This window comes from Acanthaster planci, linkage group LG18 (assembly GCF_054643075.1).
Source record: "Acanthaster planci isolate LZ-2023a linkage group LG18, COTS_SCS, whole genome shotgun sequence".
NCBI classification, from domain to species: Eukaryota; Metazoa; Echinodermata; class Asteroidea; order Valvatida; family Acanthasteridae; genus Acanthaster; species Acanthaster planci.
In genome coordinates, this window is record NC_141794.1 from 4,335,105 (window position 1) to 4,358,920 (window position 23,816).

Below are 23,816 nucleotides of genomic sequence, written 5' to 3' on the forward strand. Positions count from 1 at the left end.
CATCAACCTCTCTCAGATATGTTTCCAGTTGGTAAATTCTGGTTCACGTGACAATTTGAACAGAAACACCACGTGTATGCACTGACCCATGTCTTCCCCAGATGATTTCAAAGCAACAGCGCCCTCTATTGCATGGATAATTTTGATTGTTTAAAAACATGCTTTTTCAGTGCATTGAACTGGAGTGTGTAAGAGTTTTCACATGAAGAAGAGAACAAAGATGCAGGAATATTGTGCAAAGTAAAAGTTCATTGCAGCTACACTTTAATACAGAAGGACATTTGTCTTTGAGACATCGCTGACACACCTATAGGCTCTACCAGCCGGCCCCACACGTGCGTTGGGCTGTAGTGGCTCTCTTTTACAATCTGTCTCCAGCCCTGCGTGTGGGGTAGGTAGCACACCTACACCAACCTAAGTTGGTGTGATGTTTCCTGATGGAGGCTTTGCCGACTATATGATTCAGATGGCATTGATGGAGTAAGTACAATGAATTTTGCTTTTATTATTCTAGCCTTTACAGAAAAACCGGTACTGGCCTAGTTCGTCAGTTGAGAGTGATGAGACTGTTAGTACGCCCCAACTATACCATATGACAGTCCCAACTGTAGTGCTGCAGTTGGGCTGGCCCAACTATTGTTTCATTTCACAATAGTGAAACGAAACAATAGTTGACCAATGTAAATATCTCAACATCATCCAAGTCAATGTGTCTCACACTTGACACAATTCATCTAAAATGTGGCACTTCATCTCTTCATCTAGCCCTATGACCAATGACATGAAATTTGTAAACAATATGACTTTGTCACACTGGGCACATCATGCACACAGGACCTCTCTGCTGTAGTCGGGCTGGCCCTACTGTAGCACTCTAGTTGGGACGGGCCCAACTATAGTTGGGACTGATGCTATATTTGGGGCGTAACAAGACCATGGAGTTGGAGAAAGGAAAAAGACCATGTTGAGACTAACCCTACAGGTACTAAGATCAACACTAGGCATGCCTACACTCACAGGCCCACTGAGATTTTGCTCACATCTTGCTAATTGTTTATCCCTCAAGTTGTTGGATCTCATGTGCTCCCCATAAGTGCAGCTGTAATACCACTACTAGGCCATCCCATAATATGATACAAGCCCAACTTCACTTTGGCATGCTGTGTATATTTGAATTGTTGAAATGATAATTGATGCGACTGCATCAGGATGATGTAGATCAGTCAATAATAGTCTGAGCAACTTGGACTCTTAGGAATTGCCTTTTTAAAGATTCAGATATGGCCCAGTGAAACATGGCAATGTACACACACTGTATACCCATCAGAGTCGGTGTGAAGTCACCAACTTGGTCTGGAATCAACTTGCTCTGAGTCAACTCCATCTCAGGTCAACTCGGTCCCAAGTTAACTCAGTCTCGTCAACTCTTGAAGGCAGGCACATGGCTGCAGCATGAATAAAAATCTTCCTGCATTAGAGTACATGTATTTCCAGAATTCTAAAATTGATACTGTTCATGTAAATTTACTGACATGTGCATGAGATGCCTGGCCTTGTAATTTGGGAAGGTCAGGCACTTGAATGCATCACTAATTACCTCAGATGAGAAGGCAAAATCCCAGTCTTTCTTGCCAGTGTGACAAACTTTGGCATATAACATACTATATGTTGGCCTATTAAGCCTAACACAAAAGTCAATGAAAAACTTGGTTCATGTACATGTATACTAGTAACTTCTTTGTTAAGTTGTTGTCAGTTGCTGTGGAGATTAGTGGATTTTCAAAGACTCAGACTTGAACTTAGACTTAAGACCTTCTGGACTCGGACTCGAAGTGACACAAATTCCGCTTTTTTTCAATAGAATTTTCCCTCAAGAAAGAGAGCAACCATTAAGCTTGAGGTACCCAGGCTAAAGCTGAGGTTTTTACACCAAAAATCACTGAGGGTTTCCTCATCATTCTTCCGTTTTCTTCCCAATGATTGTACCATACTGTACATTTTGTGTGCATCACACAGAGCACATGCAGCGACAGCCAAGGCCCAGTATAGCTGAGCTAGTTCCGCATGTCATTTCGACTATTTTTGGAGGTGGCAGTGTTTAACCTGCCACAGCTAGCATAGTACTTGGCCTGATGGTATCACTCCAGTCACACAGCTCAGAGGCCACTCATGCGATAGTAACAAGATTCTGCCCTCTCTGGACAAACTGACCTTGCTAAATTGGCCATTGGCCCGCGCATGTGCACCGAGCCTGTGATGCACACAGATTGTTCAGTACAGTGTCATTGTTCGGAAGAAAATGGAAGAGATGTTAATAAACCTTCCAATATTTCAAAATAAGATTGGTCTTAAAGTCTAAAAACTGGTGTTAATTGCGCAGTTTTCAAGAGAATTACAAAGTTTTCAGGAGCTTTATATGTAGGTACCTTAAGCATGTTAAGGTTGTTCTGGCGTGAAAATTCGATAGAAAAAGTTGAATTTGTGTCATCAGTCATGATACCTCAAAGGCTGGATTAAAAATACAGACAGCATTGCAACCCTGTATAAACATGGCCGCAAGTCATATAGATTAGTGACTTTAGAACATCCTGTAGGCATACCCCACAGTTCTAGGGGTGAACCTCCTAAACATGGCAAATATCTTTTTTCCATCGATCATGTTCTTATTCTCAGCCTGGGCCTGTCACCTAGCCCAGATTGGACGGTACTTTTGGTCTCTTTAGTTAGGGTTATATACGTGTATGAGACCTGGGTGGGACCACGAGAGGGCACAATTTTCCTGGCAACAAAGGCTCCTTTGGTGGGAACTGCATCACAGGAGACTATGAAGTACACGCATCACGAGTGCGTCGCTACCAGTAAATGAACTCCCCCTACCAACATGCATGACATGGCTCTTTTCAACCATTGAGGGGGTGCTTGTATGACACTTATCTGGGCATGTCTTCCCACCTCTAAAACTGAACATCTCATCATTGCTATTAAATGTGCTGTTGGCTGATCAGATAAATAGATAAATAAAATAGATGTAGATGTAATATGGGTGCAGCTTGACACCCTTTGCCCAAATGGACCGTGGAGTTGAAGAAACCTTATGACAATGGTCTGAAAATGTTCAAGTGTTTTCTGAGTGAATACCAGTAACATTTTCACTGCTAAATTTTTGACCTTTTAGGACACTTTTTTATTGCTTTGAGATGGCTGGTGGTACCTACCGGTACATGTATACTAATAATGTTACATGTGGGTCACTGAAGGAAATATCAGTGGCATCAGTAATGGATTTCTTCCCGTACGTGTAGGCCTACATCTCGACTAACATCGAGAATATCAAGTAATTGTGGCATTGCATCTTGACTGTTAATGTTCCCTCAAGTTCTGTAAACTTGGTAATTTCTATTACTGTATTTCAATTTACATACGCTTAAAAAGATATGTTTGTTTGAAAATTATTTTTAATTTTTGGGCAGGTTTAGAATAAAAATTTCACTGGGAAGTTTTAGTGGGTGAGTAAAATAGGGAGTTTTGAATTAGATTTGTGGGACTTTGATGAAATTTCACTTACTTTGAAATTTAAGGGGCGCGCAGTTAGGGGACTTTAACACTACATGAAGGATGTTGCTGTGACAACAGTAAAAGCTGAAGGGATGCATTGTTTTTGTTTTTATTGCAGGAGGAAGTCATTAAGAGAAGATGATGGAGCAAGGAGTGACCAGTGAGGGGCAGCATCAGTGGAGAGCACAGAACCTGAGTAAGTTCCTTCCCAGCACCAGGTTATTCAATGACAAGCTGGATTGAGAAAGTGAACTTTTTTCCTGCAAGTTTACTCATTCCCCGTACTATAACATGTGTCTTAATGCCAACCTTCCCAGATCCTTCAAAATCCATCTAGTCTAGCTCCGCCACACCTTTTGGAGACCGCCTTAAAACCCACAACTCTGCTGGGGACATGCTCAAACAAAAGTACATTTATTACAATGCATACTGACATAACTGCTCCCTTTTTGTCAGGTGTTAAAGGTGATAGCAGTGTGGTTAGTCCCCTGCCTGTGGGCTCATCTTCTGGCATCACTGGCCTGATAGAGTAAGGCGATAGCAGCGTGGTTGGTACCCTGCCTGTGGACTGATCTCCTGGCATCACTGCCCTGATAGAGCTAGGTGATAGCAGCATGGTTGGTCCCTGCCTGTGGGCTCATCTTCTGGCATCACTGCCCCAGTAGAGTAAGCCATCTCTTGTTTTACGACAATGGTTGTCATGATTTGGGTTGTTGCAACAATTTCTTTAAAGGTACAGTTCACCATTTGTCTTTTGTGGATTATTTTCCCTTGAAGCCAAAAAATCACTCAAAATCTAAAGAGGGGAACACAAGAACGAACCTGATGAAGATGAAATTTCAGCTTAATAGTGAATGCCCCATATTCTGAGAAAACTATTGTAGGACTTAAGATTTCAGATCAAAAGTTGCTGAGTTGTGTTTTAAATTGTGCCTGAATTCAGCATCTGGGAAACATTCTCATTCAGTTGAATGCAGCTACACCTTGTCACCCCCCTGAACTGATGAATTATAGAAACTGCTAGTGTCTGTGCCTCTTGTCAACACTTACACGTATTTCTAATAGTGACTTTCCAAAACTTTGAAAAGGCGCCTGCTTGAAGTCATTGTTTCTTCATGATGACCATTTGCCAGAAAGAACAGTTTCTCACAGAATTTAGTCCTCTATCCAAACCAAGTATGCTTTTCAACAATTTGGAATGCCTTTTGGATAACTGCAAATGATGGACTGTACAGTACTTTTAACCCATTTGTCCTTGTACAGGGTTCCCACAGTCATTGAAAATCTTGGGAAAAAGTTGTCCCGGAAAGTCATGGAAAACTTGTGGAAAATTGGTCTGAGGAAAGGTTATGGAAATCGAGATCGTGCAAGGGTGATTTTGATGATGGTTATGGATAGTGGCTATGGCAGTCTTCCCGTTTATTATACCAAACAAATTTTCTGTGCAGAGTGGCATGATATGCCATGAAAATTGTCGTATCTTAGTTCTGGAAAGTGCAGGAAAGGTCACTGAATTTGATTTTCAGATATCATGGGAACCTTGCTTGTAACAATCAGGGCCCAATTTCTCGGCACTGCTTAGCACACGATTTCAGGTTACAGAGGCTCGGTGTATTTCATGCGTACTGTAAATAGTAAGTACAGCCAAATGCATCCTAACCTTGAAGGAAAGATTTACTTAAACTTAGTGATGTAACAACAGAAATCTCTATCCGCACGCAGCCGTTAGCACAACCACCCCGAGCACCACCATGAAATAGTGCTCAAGGTTAGCACATTTTTCTGCTAAAGTTAGCACGATATTTCATCTGTGTTAAGAAGCCCTATGAAATTGGGCCCATTTGGGGAAAAATATTATTACAGTGTGACTGAAAAACCTTTGATGACCTTCTTTTTTTTTTTTGTCATTTTTCCCTGGTTTAGATTTGGGAAGGCCTCATTGCCAAGTGAATCTACTGCCATGGCTGCCTACACCAACATTGAGGCTGGCTAGTGTCATGGTGAAAGTGGACTGACTGATGAAATCTCCAAAGTGAAGAGGCAGGTTACGTCATAAGTAGCACAGGTAAGAGTCCTGTGTTTCATATCATTGCTGGCTTTCTGCAAGGATGAATCCAGGAAAGGGGGGAGGGGCCAATTGGGGTCATGACCTAAAAAGGAGCAAAAATTGTTTTCATTTGAAAACATGAAAGGATCTTTTTGGTCTATAGGCAAAATATATATAATTAGTGCTCAGGGTTATGTAATTGCCAAACTTCCGGTAACTGGGTACCTCCGTCAGGGCAAGCAGATTCAGTTTACAACTGAATCAGAACTGAATCTGCAGTACCCAGTTACTGAAAGCTCGGCACTTACGTAACTCTGAGCACTAATTATATACATGTATTATATTTTTGTCTATATTCTGATCACGGTGCTATGCAGCCCTTTCGTATGACCCTGACCTAGGGATGGTTGTGTGCAATGTATCAACCAAGCAAGATGATAGGGATGAGGTTAAACCCTTGTAACCAGGGCAAGCTAGTTCAATGCACCCACTGTACTGAAATTGTTCACATTTTCCTGGTCTAAAGTTCCTTTTCCTTCATGGTTTGTGGGGATGGGGATTTGTTCAGGCTTTTTGAAGGTGTGCAATGAATATGGACAAAAATTTAAGTGTTCAGAGATCTCGTTTAAAGAAGGATCTACCTTATTTTTGACAAATATTGAACCAAAACACAAAAGGGAACCATGTTGTAACCTTACAATATGTTTCAGTCACCATCCAAAATTTCTGATTTGTATCCAACTCAACAGACTTACGCACACTGTTGAAATATTTCTGCCCACACTTTCAGGATCAATCGTTGATTTCTGTAGGAGCTATTGGTATTTAGATATTTTAGGTTAGTGGTCGTCCCTAATTGATGTTACAGTATTACTGTAAAACAGCGCCCTCACTTGTTAAGAAAAGGGAAAGACAATTTTAAATGTTTAAAAATGTCACTTTTTGATTCACTAAACCGTAAAGGGGTGTCTGGAAAAATATTTTTAATTAACAAAGAGTACAAGTCACAAATGGTTTCAGAAGTAATGGGTCAGCAGTGTCAAAGGAATCCTCTTGTCATAGTTCATTTTCTGACATGAAACTGGATGAAAAGCAATAGACAATAACAGTTTTTTACGAAACAAAAGGTGTGAAAATAAGGAGCGTACAAGGATCCTATAATTTTTGAAGAAATGTCTCAATTTCTGCTGCAACTTAGTTCCTTTTGTGACTGATTTTGTCCCCAGACCTCCTCATAATGAAAGCTGTGGGTATGCCCCAGGGGAGGCTGACCACGATGCTGATGAGAAGAGTGCCCTCGCCTCCGTCAACCTGGAGAGAAGGAAGGAGGACAAGATCCCATGGACTTCACAGAAATGATTCATGAAATTGTCAAGGAGAGGAAGTAACTCAGATAGATGCCAGTCCTCACTCGGTCACTGAGGAGGAACAGTTTCCAAGATTGCATGAGGGATCCTCATCAGAATCTTAGGCATTGATTCACAAAAAGGCAAGGAAAGGACTAAGTCTTCTCAGAGATGCAGTTCCTTGCTTCCACCTTTGTGATGGAGCAAGATTTATCTGCATTTGTACCTGTACACTACTCAAAGGATCAAAGGATCGTACATAGTGATTAATAATTTAACTAAATGGTATTCACATGGCAAAAAATGAGCATCATTTAATGTGGCTATTTTCTGGCATCAAAACAAGAAACTTCCACAACAGAGTACTGAAGTCTCACGACGCTGAAAAAAAAACTTTGGTCAGCACCTTGTCCAGGTCCTTTACGGCCCTGAAAATGATGTTAAAAATTGAGTTCTAACCACGTAATGTGAGGGTGCCATTTATGAGTTGGAATGATAGCACGGTAATATGAGGGCACTGTTTACGAGTTAGAATGATGTGATAATGTGAGGGCACTATTTGTGATTCTGAATCACAGAAATGAAGCACTTTGAAGATGCATGTACAAGTATCTCAGCGTGAAAAAATTACATGTAACTGTGGAGACCCTTTTATTCAGTAAAATAATGCAATGTCTGACATGTATCTGTTTGCAAATCTTCCCCCAAATCACACATTTTTATAATTGTCTGTAAAAATGATGATTTATACAAAAAAAAATCAAATTTATGGTTGTCAGGGCATTAAAAACAAAATGGTGTCACAGTTTTCCAAAACCTAAACACAAAATGGTAAAAGGTCCAATATTTCAGTCACTTTTTCTCAAAATGTCTTAAAGTGAGACACATACGTGTACATCATTGTACAACGATAGGGTTGTATAGTACTGGCCAGTCTCATTCATGTCATTGTAACCCCCCCCCCCAGCTCTCTGAGATACTCCCAGTCTCTTACCCCCTTGCCTCAGAGTCATTCCATGAGCAAAGGGAGTGAAACGTGACCATTTTGAAGTTGTGCAATACACATCACCCAATGCTTTTTTACCCTTCCAGCTAATTGGGCTCTGAAACATGACTAAGCCATTGCATTGTCTCGCATTCTATGGTGCTCAGCCAAGCATGAACATGAGCTTCAGTGTACAATAAGCGAAGTCAATGAGGTACACACAAGGCTGAAATTTTCAAAGACAAATGTCTGATCCTTTAATTTTTTGAGAAGTGTATATTGGTATACAGTACAATGCTGCTATAATGAACAGGGCAGGGTCCATACACAATGCTTGGTGTAGCATACCTCCCCAACTATTGCGATTTCGTCAAATTTTCGTGGGCCAAATAATCAAAATGTTCCAATTCCCCCCCCCAAAAAAAGTGGAAAAAGTCTGGCAAAAGAGGGCGCTGTTTGCAGAAAAAAGAGGGTGCTCATATTTCCTGTGTTGAAATATCAGTTGTTACACATACATACGTGTTTGTTCTTGTTCATGTAAAACAGATTCTCTTGTGCGGCTGTTTGTTTTGCTATGGTCTCATAATATGGCCGTTCCATTTTCGGAGTTTATTGACATCTGAACTTTTGAGTCGCTGTCATCAGTCCTAAATTTTTTTCTTTAATTTACAACAAATTTTTGATGTTCAGTAAAGTGTACACAAAATTGAGAGCCAAGAGGCATGTTCTGTATGCCAAATTGTTCAGCATAGTGACATTGTACTGTACTTACATCCAACTTATTCATGAATTAAGAGGTACTCTGTAAATTAGATAGAAAATTGGTCAGTTTGCTTTTGAAGAAAGACTATTGTTCACCTTTAATTTGTTTCTTTTCATCGTAATGCATTGACTCATATTAATGTACATTTAAAAACAATGATTCATGTTTACATTTAAGTTATCAAGATGCTATACATGTACTTCAAAATTTGCACAAAACTACCATTTGGAAAGACTCTAGACACTTTGATACTACTTCTTTTGAGGACTAAAAGCTTGTAACTATTACATGCTTTTAAAATTTGAATAATATTCCCATTCAGGCAGCCCAAATACCAGCACTGTTCAGTCAACCCAGTGGTTGTCCTGAACCTCACTTTTAACAAGTTGGCCCCCGAACAGAGAAATTGACAAATGGGAAGAATCACCAACATAGGGCTGGATAGCTTGGTTTGTAGAGCACTGGTAGGTCGCAGGTTCAAATCCCACTCCAGTCAATTCCTTTGTTCATCTTTAGAGGGTTTTTCCTTAGACAAAATTCTATGTGCGTTTTGTATTTTTCCAAGTTGTACATCCACATTGCCAGAGCATTAGAAAAAGTCTTTTACTTTTATAAAATTATCACAAACCTGCTAGTCGTAAATTGTTGGCTCAGTGCTGAAAGGTCATTTCTGCAAAAAATAATTTTTGAAAACACCCCAAGGGCCTACTTTGTGCACGAAAGAAATATTTGATTTAAACAGCTTTTTATTTTTTAGTCATAAAACTAGTTTTTTTGCAGCCAACGTGTTTAAATTTTAACCAGTTCTGTTTCCCTAATTAATGTCTAAAACAATCTTTTTCACTAAACACCTTCAAGTGCATTCTAAGGATCTTTTAGCACTGACATGAAATTTGTTCATTTGAAAACATTACCTTGCAAAACGCTCTGTGTGTATGTCAAACAATCACCATTTATTGCTATAACCAGCTAATTTCTATTTGCAAGTGAAATAAATTCTCAGTTATTTAAACTAGCAGAACTTGAACATGTACATCTATTTGTAAAACTGTAGTACTTTGCCACTTCACCCTTCTCCTAATCTGGACCATTTTACACTGCCAGAGTTTACATCTGTTACCATCATTAGATTTTACATTACAGCCTCATCCTACATTAAAGCCCTGCTAGTCTTGAACATCTTCCAAGCTCCTTGTATAAAGTTCCCTCTGGGAGCCTTTTAGTCTCAATCTTATAAGGGCTACAACAAACCCAATAGCAGTATGGAACATTAAGAAACTACATCATTCAACCCCATGGGATCCTCAGAGCTGTAATACTGACAGTCCCAAGCCCTCAGTCATCCCCTCAACCCTCCCTATCAGCTCTCAGACTTCCAGCCCCAAGGACTTCCACCCTTGCCCATCTCCAGTACACAGTTTTGGCTGAAAAATATTCTAAGTCCAAACAATGGAAGGTTTAACATTTAGAAACGAGCACATTTCTTCAAGAAAGTGCCGTGGCATAGCGGTTAAGGACACTAACTGCTATGCACAAGGACCTGGGTTCAATCCCAGGTGGGCATGCACAATTTTGTTAAAAAACTTAGTAAAAAAAAAAAAAAAAAAAAAAAAACTTCCTTTTCCGGGGACCCCGGGATTTGAACCGGGGTCCCCTGGCCTGGCAGCCAGCTAGCTAACCACCAGGCCACAGGCCTCTTGATAGATAAGATTTCGGAACTTATATTTAAAGGTTAGGATTGCGCAATTTCAAGAAAGGTCAAAGGGCACAGCATATTTGCATGTATTTAAATAACAAAACAGAAATTTCAATATGTTAAAAGCAGAGAATATACAAAATCTTGTTATAAACATTAAAATTTGTCAACTTTTCTGGATGAGTGGGGGCGCTACGGCTGTGATGTATTAAAAATCAGGGAATTCAGGCAGCCTTCAGTTCTTTTTTTCCTCTTTCCATTACCGTTGTGCGATAAAGGCAGTGTTCAGTTCTTTTTTTCCTATTTTTAATCATTGTGTGATTAATGCAGTGTTCCGTTCTTTTTTCCCTTCTATCTTTCCATTATCATTGGGTGATGTAGTAGGCTTCATGGAATTGTAATAGCGCCCTCTATGGTTGGTCAGCATTTCAAAGCAGAGCCTCTGATGCAGCAAACACGACGGAAATGCCTCCTGCCAGGATTGCTAGGAGAACCCAATTAACGTCATCAAGTTCTGTCAGTGTTAACCCTGAAGTTGCCGGGTTATTTTGCACCATCTCACAGCAGAGATCTTGACCGTCCCAACCCCGATTTTTTTCAACACTCGGCATGCATGTAAAACACTCCTTATCAATGCAAATGTGGAGATTCAAATCAATTCGACATACAACTTAAAGTGGATACGGTCATTTGAAGTTGAAGGTTACAAGCATACCAGCAACCATGTGCACTCAGCACAGCAGTTGAAAGTGCAGGTATGTTTTTCTTGGTTGACCTGTTTCGGGAATGTGGGTGCTGCATGAGAACAGTATATGCAATTTTCACAGAACTGCTTTTAAAGTGACTGTAAAAAGCTGCTATATGAAACTAAAGGCTTGGCTCATAAAAAATGGAAAAGTATGGCTGACCTCTTTCATGTGGCCAAGAGGTTAGGGTCTACAGTTTCCAATCATAGAGTTGGTGGTTCGAATCCAGTTGCTGGCAGTATGTTGTGGCCCTTGGCAAGCCACTTCACCCCTGCTTGCCTCTCTCCACCCAGGAGTATAAATGGGTACCAGCATTAGCTGGCAAGCAACCTGTGATGGACTTGCATCCCATCCAGGGGGAAAAAGAAATGTTCTCAGTTGTTTCATGCCAAGGAAACCGCAATAAACACCGGCCTGATGAGCCAAATTGGCCCAAACCAGACTTGCTTTTTTGGGGCTGTTTCAGGAAAAAGGGGTGCTTGTAGCGTGAGCGATACATATATGTGCAATTTTCACAGAGTTGGTGTCAAAAAGACCACAAAAGAGTCACTGAAAAACTCCTGAAGGCTCAACAACTGTACTGTGGCGATATCAGAAAAAAATCTTGAGGGGGCAGATCTACTCCCTGGTTCTTTTAGGGTCAAATGAACACACACAATTAACTGCACAATGGTGATTGTTAAGTTGTCAAACCTGAAAGTGGTTTGGTTCAGGTAATAACTTATGACCTGATTGGTTTGAGTGTCTATATTTGTGTTACACCCGGGGTAAACCTGCTGAAAGCTACCCTGGAGTGTATATTAATTTATCTCCAGTATTCTGTAAAGAATGAAAGCAATCACACACTAGCTGAGCTTGGTGTCGGGTCAATGTTCCACACTCCTCAAAGTCTGGAGATAGAATCACTATTTACGTTTATAATCATTTGAAACAGTAACCATTAGGAAACAACACATCTTAAACACTTAAGTAGACATTATGAAATTCCCTATAGGTTGTGCAGTTAGTCTCCCAAAATCTTAACATGCTGACTCGAGTCTTTAAGTTGAGTTAAAATACACCACATCTGCATGGCTAAGCATAGTAAAATCAGGGAAGTCGTTTTCAAAAAGACCAATGTCGAAGCCTGACCACTATAGAAGGGGAAAGATACAGCCACATCCTTCAATCTGCTCACCTAGTGCACCTTACCAGTAAAATAGATGGAACATACCTGTGAAGAGTGACAGCAATCAGACACTGGTTGAGCTTGGTGTAGGGTCAATGTTCCGAACTCCTCAAAGTGTAGAGATAGAATGGTCCCAGAACAAAGGCTCCCACACCAACCTTCCAGTGCCTGACAGACTTGAAAGTCTGTAGCTGTTTTCTGCTTAGAGAAAGCTTAACATAAAACAGTGGTTGATATGTGGCACCAAATAAACAGTTGTGTGGTCACAAAAAGTATGGGGGGGGTTGACAAAAAGGAAAATACCTTAGGCCATGACAAAAAGGAAGGGGGCTCCTCATCTTGCATGGGTCCTCTACACTCTCTCCAGGAAAATTTCATGTTTCTTCTCAACATTAACACAAGCCTCCAATAACAAGTGACCATTTAGTCCATACTAATAATTCAGCAAGTGTCCTCCCAGCACCACATGTTGCTGAACATGAGGAACCCAAAGTCTTTGCTTGTGAAGTGCCTTGCATGCCACTGAGGGCTGGGTCCACAGTTACCATGATTACATTTACATCCACTGGGGTTACAACAAGGTGTAGTCATTGGAGTAGCCCACGGCATCAAGTTTTGTGGCCACATGGCACAGGGGGCAGGTCCTGTCATCAGGGGATGAGGCCATGACATCATTGGGTATGGACAGGGTGGACCATTCCTCCAGTTAATGGTGTTGACCTCTCCTTGGTCCTGTTGTGACTCGCCTAACTGTTGATAGGTCAAATGCTGTGGGGGTTGTAGATGCCTCGTTGGGTAGCTGAGGTGCTCTGTGAATGCTGGGTCTGGACTCTCTCGAGCATCATGTGGCTTGCTGGTGTTCCTTAGTCCTGTTGCAACTGGTCCCAGTGTATTTAGTAGTCCAGCTGAGTTGATTGGTCTGGTCCATCCTGATGCAGCGGCTGGTTCCAGTGCATTGTCTGGACCCGGTATATCAGCTGGTTCCAGCACATACGCTGGTTCTGGTGCTTCAGCTGGTTCTGCTGCCTCGCGTGGTCCTGGTGCACTGGCTGGTCCCGGTGTGTCAGCTGGTTCTGGGGGGTCTGCTGGTGCAACGACACAAGCTGGGAGGCGGCCGTCCGCCGTAATGGGAGCACTGGCTAGAAGGGGGCCTCAGCTGGAAAGTGGGTGTCAGCTGGGCGGTGGGCATTGGCTGGAAAGTGGGCATCGGTTGGAAAGTGGGCACTGGCTAAAAGGGAGGCATCGGTATGACACTGTGCCACAAAGTGCCTGTCAGTTCCATCCATTGTCCTCTGGTTTGCAGCTGGAATAGAATCTTTTGCCTCATGGTTGAGAGGTTTTGTGCACCATTGTCTCCTCGGGGCAGGGACTTGGGGCACTTCATGGGAGGACTGCTGTTGTGGTGTACAGACGAAGTCCACATACTCTTCATCAGATCTACTGGAGTTGACCTCTTCTAGTTTAGTGCTCTGGGCAGCTTGTATCTGTGTCCGTGGAGCTGGTCGGGGTAGTGGTTTCTTTGGTGCTTTCTCTTCCCCCACAATAAAATGGTTGCATGGCAACAACAGGTTTCTATGGAAAGTTCTTCTCCTTCCCTTTCCATTCTCAGGAACCAATTCGTACAAAGGAGAGTTGTCACCCAGTCGTCTCACTATGGAATGGACTTCTTTTTCCCAGAGGGCTCGGAGCTTGCCTGGTCCTCCAAATTCATTGAGGTTCTGCACTAGGGCTATGTCACCAGGTTGGAGGACATTGCCGTGCAACTTTCGATCATGGTTGGATTAGTTGTATGACACATTCAGCCCCCAGGTGGCCCATCTCTTCGTGCAACTCTCTGTAAACCAGGCGTTGATACTTGCGAGGAAGAACAGTCTGGCACCTTCCGCCTGATCTACGTTGTAAGACTCCATCTTCATCTATGTTGAGCTTGTGCCAGTCACGAAGGAGAATAGTGGTGTCTGGGTGTCCCCTGATCCGGTCGAGTCTGCCCGGTTGCCATCTATTACTCGCATAATGGAGAACAGGACGAATAATGTCAACTGCTTCCTGAGCTGCCCTCAGCTCTGGCTTACTGACTTTCTCGATTGGAATCATCTCATCATCAGGGCCAGGTGGCACACCTGTGACTGCCATTACCCAGGGTTAGAAGACTGACCCTTTCACAGCGATAGCCTGGATTGCAGCACTGATGTGATCAGTGGTAAACTCGCTGGTACACTGCATCATGTACTCATCAATATCCAAAGGGAGTCAAGACAGCACATCAGCATCTGCATTGTTTTGTCTGGGGCGGTACTTTATCTTAAAGTTAAAATCTGTGAGTTCCGCCACCCACTGTACCCTATAGCATTGAGTTTGGCTGAGGTGAGGATGTAGGTGAGTGGGTTATTGTCTGTGCACACAGTGAAGCTGGGTGCATGGTACAAGTAATCGCGAAAGCGCACAGTATTTAACCCACTTCAAAGCCAAGAACTCAAGTTTGCCAGAGTGTAGGTGGTAGTTCTTTCCGGCAGGGCTCAAGGTTTGTGATCATAGCTAATAACCTCTTTCTTGCTACCGTGTTCTTGGTAGAGTACTGCTTCTAATCCTTCATGGGGGGCATCTGTATGAAGGATGAATGGCCTTTCATGGTTTGGCAAACCCGTCACTGGAGGGGACATCAGACAATCCAGCAGGCGCTCCAAGATAGCCTGACGTTTATCTAACCAGGTGATTGTCTGTCGTGATGAGACCTGTAAGGCTTGGTTTTTCTTTGTCATTGCCCTAGATGATTTCTTTGATTTCTCATTGCTCACTGAAGATAGATTGTCTCAGCCTGGCTTCTGTAGTAACTCGTAAAGTGTCTTGGTGATACGGGAAAAATTCTGAATGTACTGGTGGTAGTACCCCAACAGACCCAGCATCTTCCTTAACTCACCCACAGTACCTGGTTTCTTCTCACAGATTGACTCTACGGCTGCCACATCAGCTGGATCCACACTGTAGCCTTCACTCCAGACAAATCATCCCAGGTAGTGGACCTCTTTCTGGAAAAGGCTGCATTTACTAGGTAAAGTAAGGTACTAGCCTTTCTCCTTCAACCGTTGCAAGACCCGACGAAGATGCTAGAGGTGACTTTCAAATGTATCGCCATAGACTAAGATGTCAACTGTGAAAAACCAGGAATTCCCACCAAGACTGTCAAGGACATCCTGGATTTGAAGGATTGGCTTCCTGTCCGGTACTGTCTTGCAGTTGAGTTCCCAGTAGTCGATACATAGCCGAAGTGACCAGTCCTTCTTTCTAACACACACTACTAGTGATAAATCTGGGGATTCAGACTTTGAGGCCCATCCTTGATTTATCAAATCTTGCAGGTCGTCTTGGAGATGCATGTGCATATTCACAGGTCCTTAATGCATCCCAAATCGTTGTCATCTTTGACAAATGCTCCTGCCTCCTCCTTCAACATCTGGTTTACTAGAGAGCACTCCTATTCAGTAAGGTGGCTCAGATCAACTGGAGGGACCCATTCAGTGCTGCTGTCTGTACTCATGGCAGACCTGACTGTACTTCGGCTGGTGAGAGTTCTGTAGCTTGTTGATAGGGCAGGATCTCATCAACAGTGAACACAGTACCTAAGGGGTGCATTTTCTCAGAACAGCATCATCGTTGGCTATGAGAATGGAGACCTTGCAGGAGGAACTACCAAGCTTGATCACCGATGGCTGAGGCTGGAGTTTACCCGGGAAAGGTGTTGTCGGATCCAGCTCAAAGAGAACTACCGCGCCCCTTATGAAGTTGCCGGGGTGTGCAAGGCATGACACTTCTGTGACACTTCTCATGGGGATTACAACATCACTCCTTCCCACTGACACACTGCAGACTGTGCAACTCCTCCTGAATGAGGTGGACAAGTGTCTTCAGTTCCCGCTTTGCCATTGATGGGAACGCTGCTGCAACAGCTTGCACTGGATTTGAATGGAGAAGAGTCATTTTCACAAACTCTTCGATCACACTGTAGCCAATGATGGGGACACTGGTGGTTACTTGGGTGACTAACACCAGTGCTCTAATTGGTGGGTTGTGGTCTGCTAATTTGAAGGCGACTTCAAGCCATCCGTCAAAGGAATGAGCCATTTGTTGCAGTGAGGTTGTCTGTTGCAAGGAGTTCTGACAGGGGCTGTATCGGCAAGTATGGACTGTTGGCCATCTTCCAGTCATTGAGGATGATTGACACTTGGGCTCTGGTATCCCACAATGCCCTTGTCTTTATTCCTTCAATCCAGCAATTCACTAGACATCTCTCGCCCACAAATTGAGTGTTTTTTTGTCTGTTTTGACGCCGACATGCAACAAACATGGGACTTCACCACTATTGGATGAATGGTTACTGATCGTCCCGCTGCAAAGTGATGCATGCAGTTTTTACCATTTTTTAAAAACTCCTCTTCTAAAGGTTGCAGACTGCTGGCCCTCTTTGATTCCACAATCTGACCGTCTTGCTTGGACCTTTATCAATGTTCCAAGAGCAGATATTATGACACTAAGGGGCTTGATCTGTGAAATCAAAACAATCATAAAATGATTTAACTAATTCACCATTTATAATTAAAAAACTTTTTTACAAGACAAATATTAATTTCCACGTTGCTATTTTTAAGGAGCTGCCAAAAATTGTTGTGGATTTCATCAGTAAATGTGGGGGAAAATTATACCCCAAGACAGGTTTACCGTCGGTCATGTTCTCAGCCAGAAAATATTTGTCATCATGTCTACAAACTGTATAACATCCGGCACTGAGCAGTCTCTTTAGTTTTTAATTTAGCTCTCACAGAAATTAACAAAGAACCTTATATTTTCTTTGATGGCTGCACCAAGTGGCAACTTCAAGTTTATATTAAATAAGGAAAGATTTTCAGCTGAAGCAGATACATTATTCAATTTATGCCTGATCTTCCTGACCCTATCGGGAAGGGGAAAGGTTATCTCCCCCCTCCCACACACACAGTGACATAATTTCTTCCATCACAGCCCCCTCCCCCCTTCAAAAACTTCTGCCCCTCTTTTTTTCCTTCATGGGTGGAGGGTGAAGCCACCTCAGCTGCTTAATTGCGATCAAATCAGAAGGGTTAGCAGGTGTCAATTACATGTACGTGTGCATGAGCATGATGTCATATCCAGACTTACATGTATCCATCATTCAGTTATCTCTTACCTGATTGGCACGTGTGTATGCAGCATCAAAGTGTGCCAATCCAATGCAGGTGTATAGGGTGCATTCGATTACACGGCAGGCCTGGGAAAAAAAGCAAGCTATCACAGTAAGAGAAACTCAAACTAACTGAAGAATCATCAACGGCAAAGTAGCAGGGAATTGAATCAATAGGGACTCACACACCAATGCTACATGTAAGTATCAAAACCCCAAAAACTGATCAACCCTTAAAAAAATGACCAAACTGAAAAATTAAATAAGACTTGAAAACCATGAACTAAAGTTTAACCAAAAAAAGAGCTGGGGTGGGCTGTGGAATCACAGATCAGCCAAAACTTTTTATTTCTCCACTGCCGTGATCAATGTACATGTAGGCGGGCCGGCACATGCAGTGTGTGAAGTCTTGAACTTCAAATGACCATCATAACAAAACAATATTTATTACAAAATGAAGCATAGGATGGCTGAGTCACAGTGCCAGCTGTGACAAGTCACATGGTCCAAAATAACCCGGCTTTTTTTAGCATTCACCAGCACAGTGTGTCAGAACTTATAAGAATACATGTACATGTACACTCAGACTTTAATCACCGACTCTAGCAGACAGGACTCAAGCAGAAAACCACACTCCAGTTATGTGGAACAATACATGACGTGAACATGTAAGTTGATCTCTGCTGATATCTGCTTCACTGAGTATCATGGCCACACTACATGTATGAGGCCAAATTAAATACAAGGAATTTGCAAAAGTTTTAAGACCACCTGGAATTTTGTTGGTATTTCTGTCACTGGGCCTGCATTACATTGTCTCATTGAATGGTTCATAACATCACTGTATTACTGCTATCTGTATACCCATTTGAAAGAATTTTTTTTGCAAAGGCAGGTCTTGTATGATATTTTGTCTGTAAGACACGTGGGTAAAAAAAAGGTAATCAGAAAAAAGGAGGGCACACTAGAAAATTAGATTGTTAACATTTCAAATAGCTGTTTGACCAAGATACGAAGGTTACACACTGAAAACAAACATAAGTTGCCATGATTGGTTGGTTTGAGTTTGGTTTTTCTTCAGGTTGGTGCACTTTGTATGAGTGGTCCTAAACTTGTGCAATGACTGTACTGGTATACTACACACTTTTACAGGCACAAAAGCCTACGGGAAGCTACTCTGATGTTAAAAATAGATTCATTCGAACACATGAATGTGTGTGGTGTACAGTAATTAACATTCTCAGAGATCACAACAACTGCTGCTGTCTGGAGCTGTACATGTTCACTGTCAGTGAAGATCTTGAGCAAATCATAATTGTAACAAAATTATGCTATCAAGATGACAAATAATGCACCAACAGGCATGATGGTCAAGAATTTACCATTTGGGCAAATTGAACATGATAATCTGCTGGGTGAATTAATCAAAAAGGCAACTGAGAAATACCTGTATGTGGTTGATACAGCTCATGGCCGGGGAGCTTTATCCCAATGTTTAAGCGTTCCTCCTTTTGTTTCTAGTTTAGGAGTAGGGCCACATATACGGAGGTATAGTCCACTAGCCTGGCTCTAATGAAGTGGAGTCTTTAACATGCCACTCTTCGACGTTTCCTTGACTTTCCTCATGCATCACTGCCAAACCTCTTTGCTGAAAAGCTTTGAATTCATTCAGTTACAGTAAATAATGATATTATAACTTCAAAATACATGCTACTGATCACCTCTGTTAACAATTTTGGTGTCATGAAATTTCAAAATCTGAAATTCAAAAGCGACAGCCTTTAGAAATTGGCACAAATTCAGCAAACTGTTCCCTATTTGTGATACACTTGAACAAATCTCTGAAAATCCCACATCCCACATAAGATGTTCTTCAAAGTTGATACATGTAACTTCTCATTTTACCCCTAGATATACATGCATGTACACACTTATTTTCAGAAAAGTAGGCGTAACGTTAGTTTCTTCACCATGGGTACATTTTCAAAGTGTTCATTTTGCACTTCAAAAAAAATTAAAAATGGAAATCAGGTCAATAGACCTACGTGTACATACAGTACATGATTGATGTGATTGCAAAGGGTTTGGAACTCAGTACAATACACAGTGACAGTAGCAAGTGTGTGAACTCGGCATTTTGTCATGTATGATGCAGGCCTACGTAGGCCTACATGATCATGGATGTAGGCCTATTGAAAGGTAGACCCATAAAAAGGGTCCTCCGTCATATACTGGGCTCTGTCCCAATTCATAGGGATTTCTTTCGAAAAACTTTATTTGGGATATCCAGGGGCATAACCAAACATCCGCTTGATTTTATGAGCTGAAATTGCACCGGTATGTACTTACAGGGTAAACCATGTAGGTTGCTAATTGCAGAAAACTTGCCTTTTCCTCGTTTGGAGGAAAACATGTTGCCTTGTTGTTGCCGCTTTCCCACTTCAGTTGAATTTTGCCCACTTGCACAACGCTGACAGCTGTTTCGTTAGAATTCTGGAAATACTTATATGTCAAAGTTTGACAGTCCAGCAAGATTTTCAGTCATGCTGCAGCCATGTGCCTGCCTTCCAGAGTTGACAAGGCCAAGTTGACCTGAGACGGAGTTGACTCGGAGTGAGTTGATTCCAGACCAAGTTGGCGACTTCACACTGATGAGTATACAGTGTGTGTACATTAATTGCCATGTTTCCCTGGACCATATCCGAATCTTTAAAAAGGCAATTCGTCGAGTCTAAGTTGCTCAGCCTATCAATATTATGGACTGATCATCATCCTGATGCAGTCACGTCAAATGTCATTTCAAAAATTCCAATGTGCACAGCATGCCAAAGTGAGGTGGGCTAGTACTAAGAAAACTTTATTTTTGACCTTGTTGGGCTTACATGGGATGGCCTAGAAAGTAGAAAGTATTACAGCTGCATGTCAGCACATTATGTCATCACACTGTACCGAACGACTTGCTTGGGAAGGATAAACAATTTGCAAGGTGTGTGCAAAATCTATGCATAGGCCTATACTATATAGGCCTATTGACTACTGTAGTATAACTTTAAAGTTACTCATGTCAGGAGCCAGAAATGGGCCATGTAGCCTACATGTAATGTATTGTAGGCATGCCTAACTTTGGTCACAGTTGATTGATCCTAGGATTAGGACCATGAATTTTAAGTGTGGAATAATAAAAGCAAAACACATTGTAGGCCTACTTACTCCGTGTCACGGAGGTGTGCCAGTGATACGTGTTGTCTGCCTCCTACAAAGTCGCGAAAATAAACGGATTAAAGCGACCGCCATGTGCTCACGGACAGCAAAACAAGAAAAGCCAAAGGGCGCCCTCGCGCGTTTTCAGAGAGTAATGCTTTTTAGCGTTCACGCGACAAAAGAATTAAAAGTGCTCAAAATGGTGATTTCCAAGATTTTCTGCAAAAATCATATCTGCAAGGGTTAGCCTTGCCATTTCAATTCAAATCACTCAAAGTGATGATTTCAAAGATTTTCTTCCAATTTGATATTTTCAAGGAGTTAGCCTTGCCATTTAAATTGAAAGCAATTGAAATAATGATTTCCAAATTTTTCTTCAAAAGTAATATTTGAAAGGGGTTAGCATTGTCATTTCAATAAAAATCACTCAAAATGATGATTTCTAAGATTTTCTACAAAAACAATATTGGAAAGGGGTTAGCCTTGCCGTTTAATTTAAACTATGCAAAATGACTCTTTCACTTTGCAGTAAAAGTAATATTTGCAAGCCCTTGCCATTGAAATTAAAATTCCATTTAAATTAAAACGTTTAAGGGAAGCCTTGACATTTTTTCGGAAATAACCTGTGATAGGACTTTTAAGCTTTTCAGTTCATGGAGCAACACACAGACGGGAAGAAATTTTGCATTACAGAATGTATTTTATTTTGACTTTTTGCATATTTCACAATAAACTGCATACAATAAATAAAACCATACAAGTGGTGCTCTTGGCAACAGTACACCTACAAGATCTGGCTTGAGTTGAAGGCTTCAACTTGAATGAGACTGCAAGAGCAAAAAGGTCACCTCTAAACAGAGCAGAATCCCATAGTCAGTGCCAATATGTAAGAGACTATTATAACAAAATGTAGCCTTAAAGAGGGAATTTCTGAGGATCCAAATGTTAAAGATTTTCTACAAATTGAATATTTGCGAGGGGTTAGCCTTGCCATTTCAATTAAAATCACTAAAAATGATGGTTTTCCAAGATTTTGTGCAAAAATTATACTTGCAAACGGGTCATCTCTAAACAGAGCAGAATCCCATACTCAGTACCAACATAAAGGGGCTATTAGAACAAAATACGAATTCTAAGATCCCAATGATTTTAAGTGCTTTCGGAACAAGTTTCTGGTTATAACGAGGTAATCCAGTTGGTCTCACCAAATTCTGTTGCAATGAAAGCTGACTGTGTAGCGAGGCCCCCCTGAAAAAGCAACATGACATCACAGGACAGAAACTTTCAAAAACTGACCTCTCTAGCACAAAACTCAAAGACTCCATTGCGTTAAACTGATGCATGAGCGATGAAAAGGGAATGGTTTTTGTCGCTGATAATTTAATAACTTTCAATTTGACTAGAGACTAAGTGAACTGTATTCATTCGACCTGTGATGGACTTCACGGGTTGAGTCCTTTTTCAGTAAAAATGCACAGTCCTTGAGTTGAACTGGGAAAAACAGACAGACTTGAGGCTTCTGGTGCATTGGTGCAAACGTAATTAGCTCTCGCCGACGGGATGCACAAAGAGATCACGAATGTTGGCAATGTTTGCATGAGTGGAATATTGAGTTGTCTCCCAGGTAGACTCCCCCACCCTACTTCCCTTGAGCTTTCAAGTCAGGGGTTTGTTCTGAGACTACTAGTTACAAATGAAGAAACTCATATGGCTAGAGATCTTGATATATGCCATGACAATAATTCTAGCGAATTCATGATGATGCATGCTCAAACAAGGACAGCTCAGGAGTTAGTCATGGTGGAGCGGTGCAACGATGAAGTTCACCATCAGTTATCTTCTATATCCCCATGACCTTTCGACAGCAAGACCTTGTAGACTCAACCAAAAAATTCCTCATCACTACTTTCCCCTAGAACACAAATGATGGATGTCTGGGACTAAGTGCAGTTGAGAAGTAGGTCTGGGGTCTTCCCAACAGCTGAACCGGCCCTCTTGATCGTGTCGCTCACTTTACGCTCCAGACGGTAACCGGCATCCCACCCCTGAAAAGAAGTCCACAAGGATCCAGTTAACAAAACACTTGTCAAAAGCAGACGAGGTTTCATTGGAACCAATAGAAAATAGATAATTTCAAACTCTTTTTAGATGTGTATGGCAGTAATGCAACAAAAACAGGAAAACTGAAGTTCGTCACTACAAAATCTGTGTACAGATTATGTTTTTGTGTGATTTCAGGTTACTTGCTGATGTGCTCATTACTGACTTGTGATACAAATGTAAATGAACAAATACACCACTAGCTATGCCTACCCTTTGTTAAAAAAAAGATTGGAGGTGTAATAGGTTTTTGAGGAGTGATAGGCAAAACAGGTGTGGAGTAATATGAGCAAAATATAGGGGAAATCAGGCATTCGTATTACTGCAAGAAGAGTCCACAACCTTTTTGTGGAAAAGCTTCAAGTTCTTACCCTGTGTGACAACTGCTTGTTTTCGATGGATTCATTTGTGACAGGCTGTTCACGATTGCCCCTGCTGGCCTGTACGTTAAAGACATGTTCTGGAGCCATGCCGCTGGGTAAGACTGGTGGTGGTGTGGAGTTGATGGCAAGGGAACCTGGATTGTAAATTTTTTTAAGGGATCAAAAATGGATTTCTTATAGAAAGAATATTCAGCACGAATAGGACTGAATTGAGCAACTGCACTCAAGCAACAGCCCCAAATTATCACAAGACTTTTAAAAGACCAGACACCAATAACGGGATAAGCAGTGACTAAGGAACAGAATACCTTTGTTGCAGTTCATTTGAATAGCCAGTGACTTGAATACAGACTAGAGGTCTTGTGATGGTCTTGAGGGGTCTTGTGATAGTCTTTTGATGGTCTTGTGATGGTCATTTCAGGTCTTCTGATCTTATGATGGTTTTGTTTTGGTCTTGTGAGGTCTTGTGATGGTCTTTTGGGGTCTTGGGATCGTCGTTTAAGGTCTTGTAATGGTCATTTGAGGATCTTGTGGTGGTCTTTTGGAGTGATTGTTTTTCTGGTCTTTTATCTTGTGATGGTCTTGTGTAGTTTTGTGATGTCTTAAATGTGAGATTTTGTAATGGTTTTGGGGGG

General features: G+C 41.6%; 1 protein-coding gene and 2 long non-coding RNA genes across 19 annotated transcripts in view; 1 reads left to right on the top strand and 2 right to left on the bottom strand.

Moving 5' to 3' along the window:
- The first annotated feature begins 486 nt into the window (after positions 1 to 486).
- On the top strand, positions 487 to 9,711 carry LOC147796110 (uncharacterized). Of its 2 annotated transcripts, XR_015428304.1 has the most exons (5): positions 487 to 982; positions 3,674 to 3,751; positions 4,012 to 4,221; positions 5,479 to 5,620; positions 6,829 to 9,711. It is a non-coding gene; the product is annotated as an uncharacterized LOC147796110 (long non-coding RNA). The 2 variants fall into 2 exon arrangements; XR_015428303.1 differs by lacking the exon at positions 487 to 982 and having other exon boundaries at positions 989 to 3,751.
- Positions 9,629 to 20,914, bottom strand: LOC110980509 (uncharacterized). The gene is made up of 3 exons (XR_015428302.1): positions 18,945 to 20,914; positions 17,504 to 17,584; positions 9,629 to 16,845 (listed from the first exon to the last, which is right to left on the bottom strand). It is a non-coding gene; the product is annotated as an uncharacterized LOC110980509 (long non-coding RNA).
- Positions 20,915 to 21,378: 464 nt separating this feature from the next.
- LOC110978304 (uncharacterized) overlaps positions 21,379 to 23,816 on the bottom strand; it is a 202,026-nt gene continuing 199,588 nt past the window's right edge. For all 16 annotated transcript variants that reach the window (XM_087148903.1, XM_087148906.1, XM_087148907.1 and 13 more), the window contains 2 exons: positions 23,170 to 23,315; positions 21,379 to 22,743 (listed from right to left, as the gene is read on the bottom strand). In XM_087148903.1, coding sequence (XP_087005029.1) covers positions 22,639 to 22,743; positions 23,170 to 23,315 — 251 coding nt within the window. In that variant the 3' untranslated portion in view covers positions 21,379 to 22,638. The remainder of the gene's footprint in view (positions 22,744 to 23,169; positions 23,316 to 23,816) is intronic.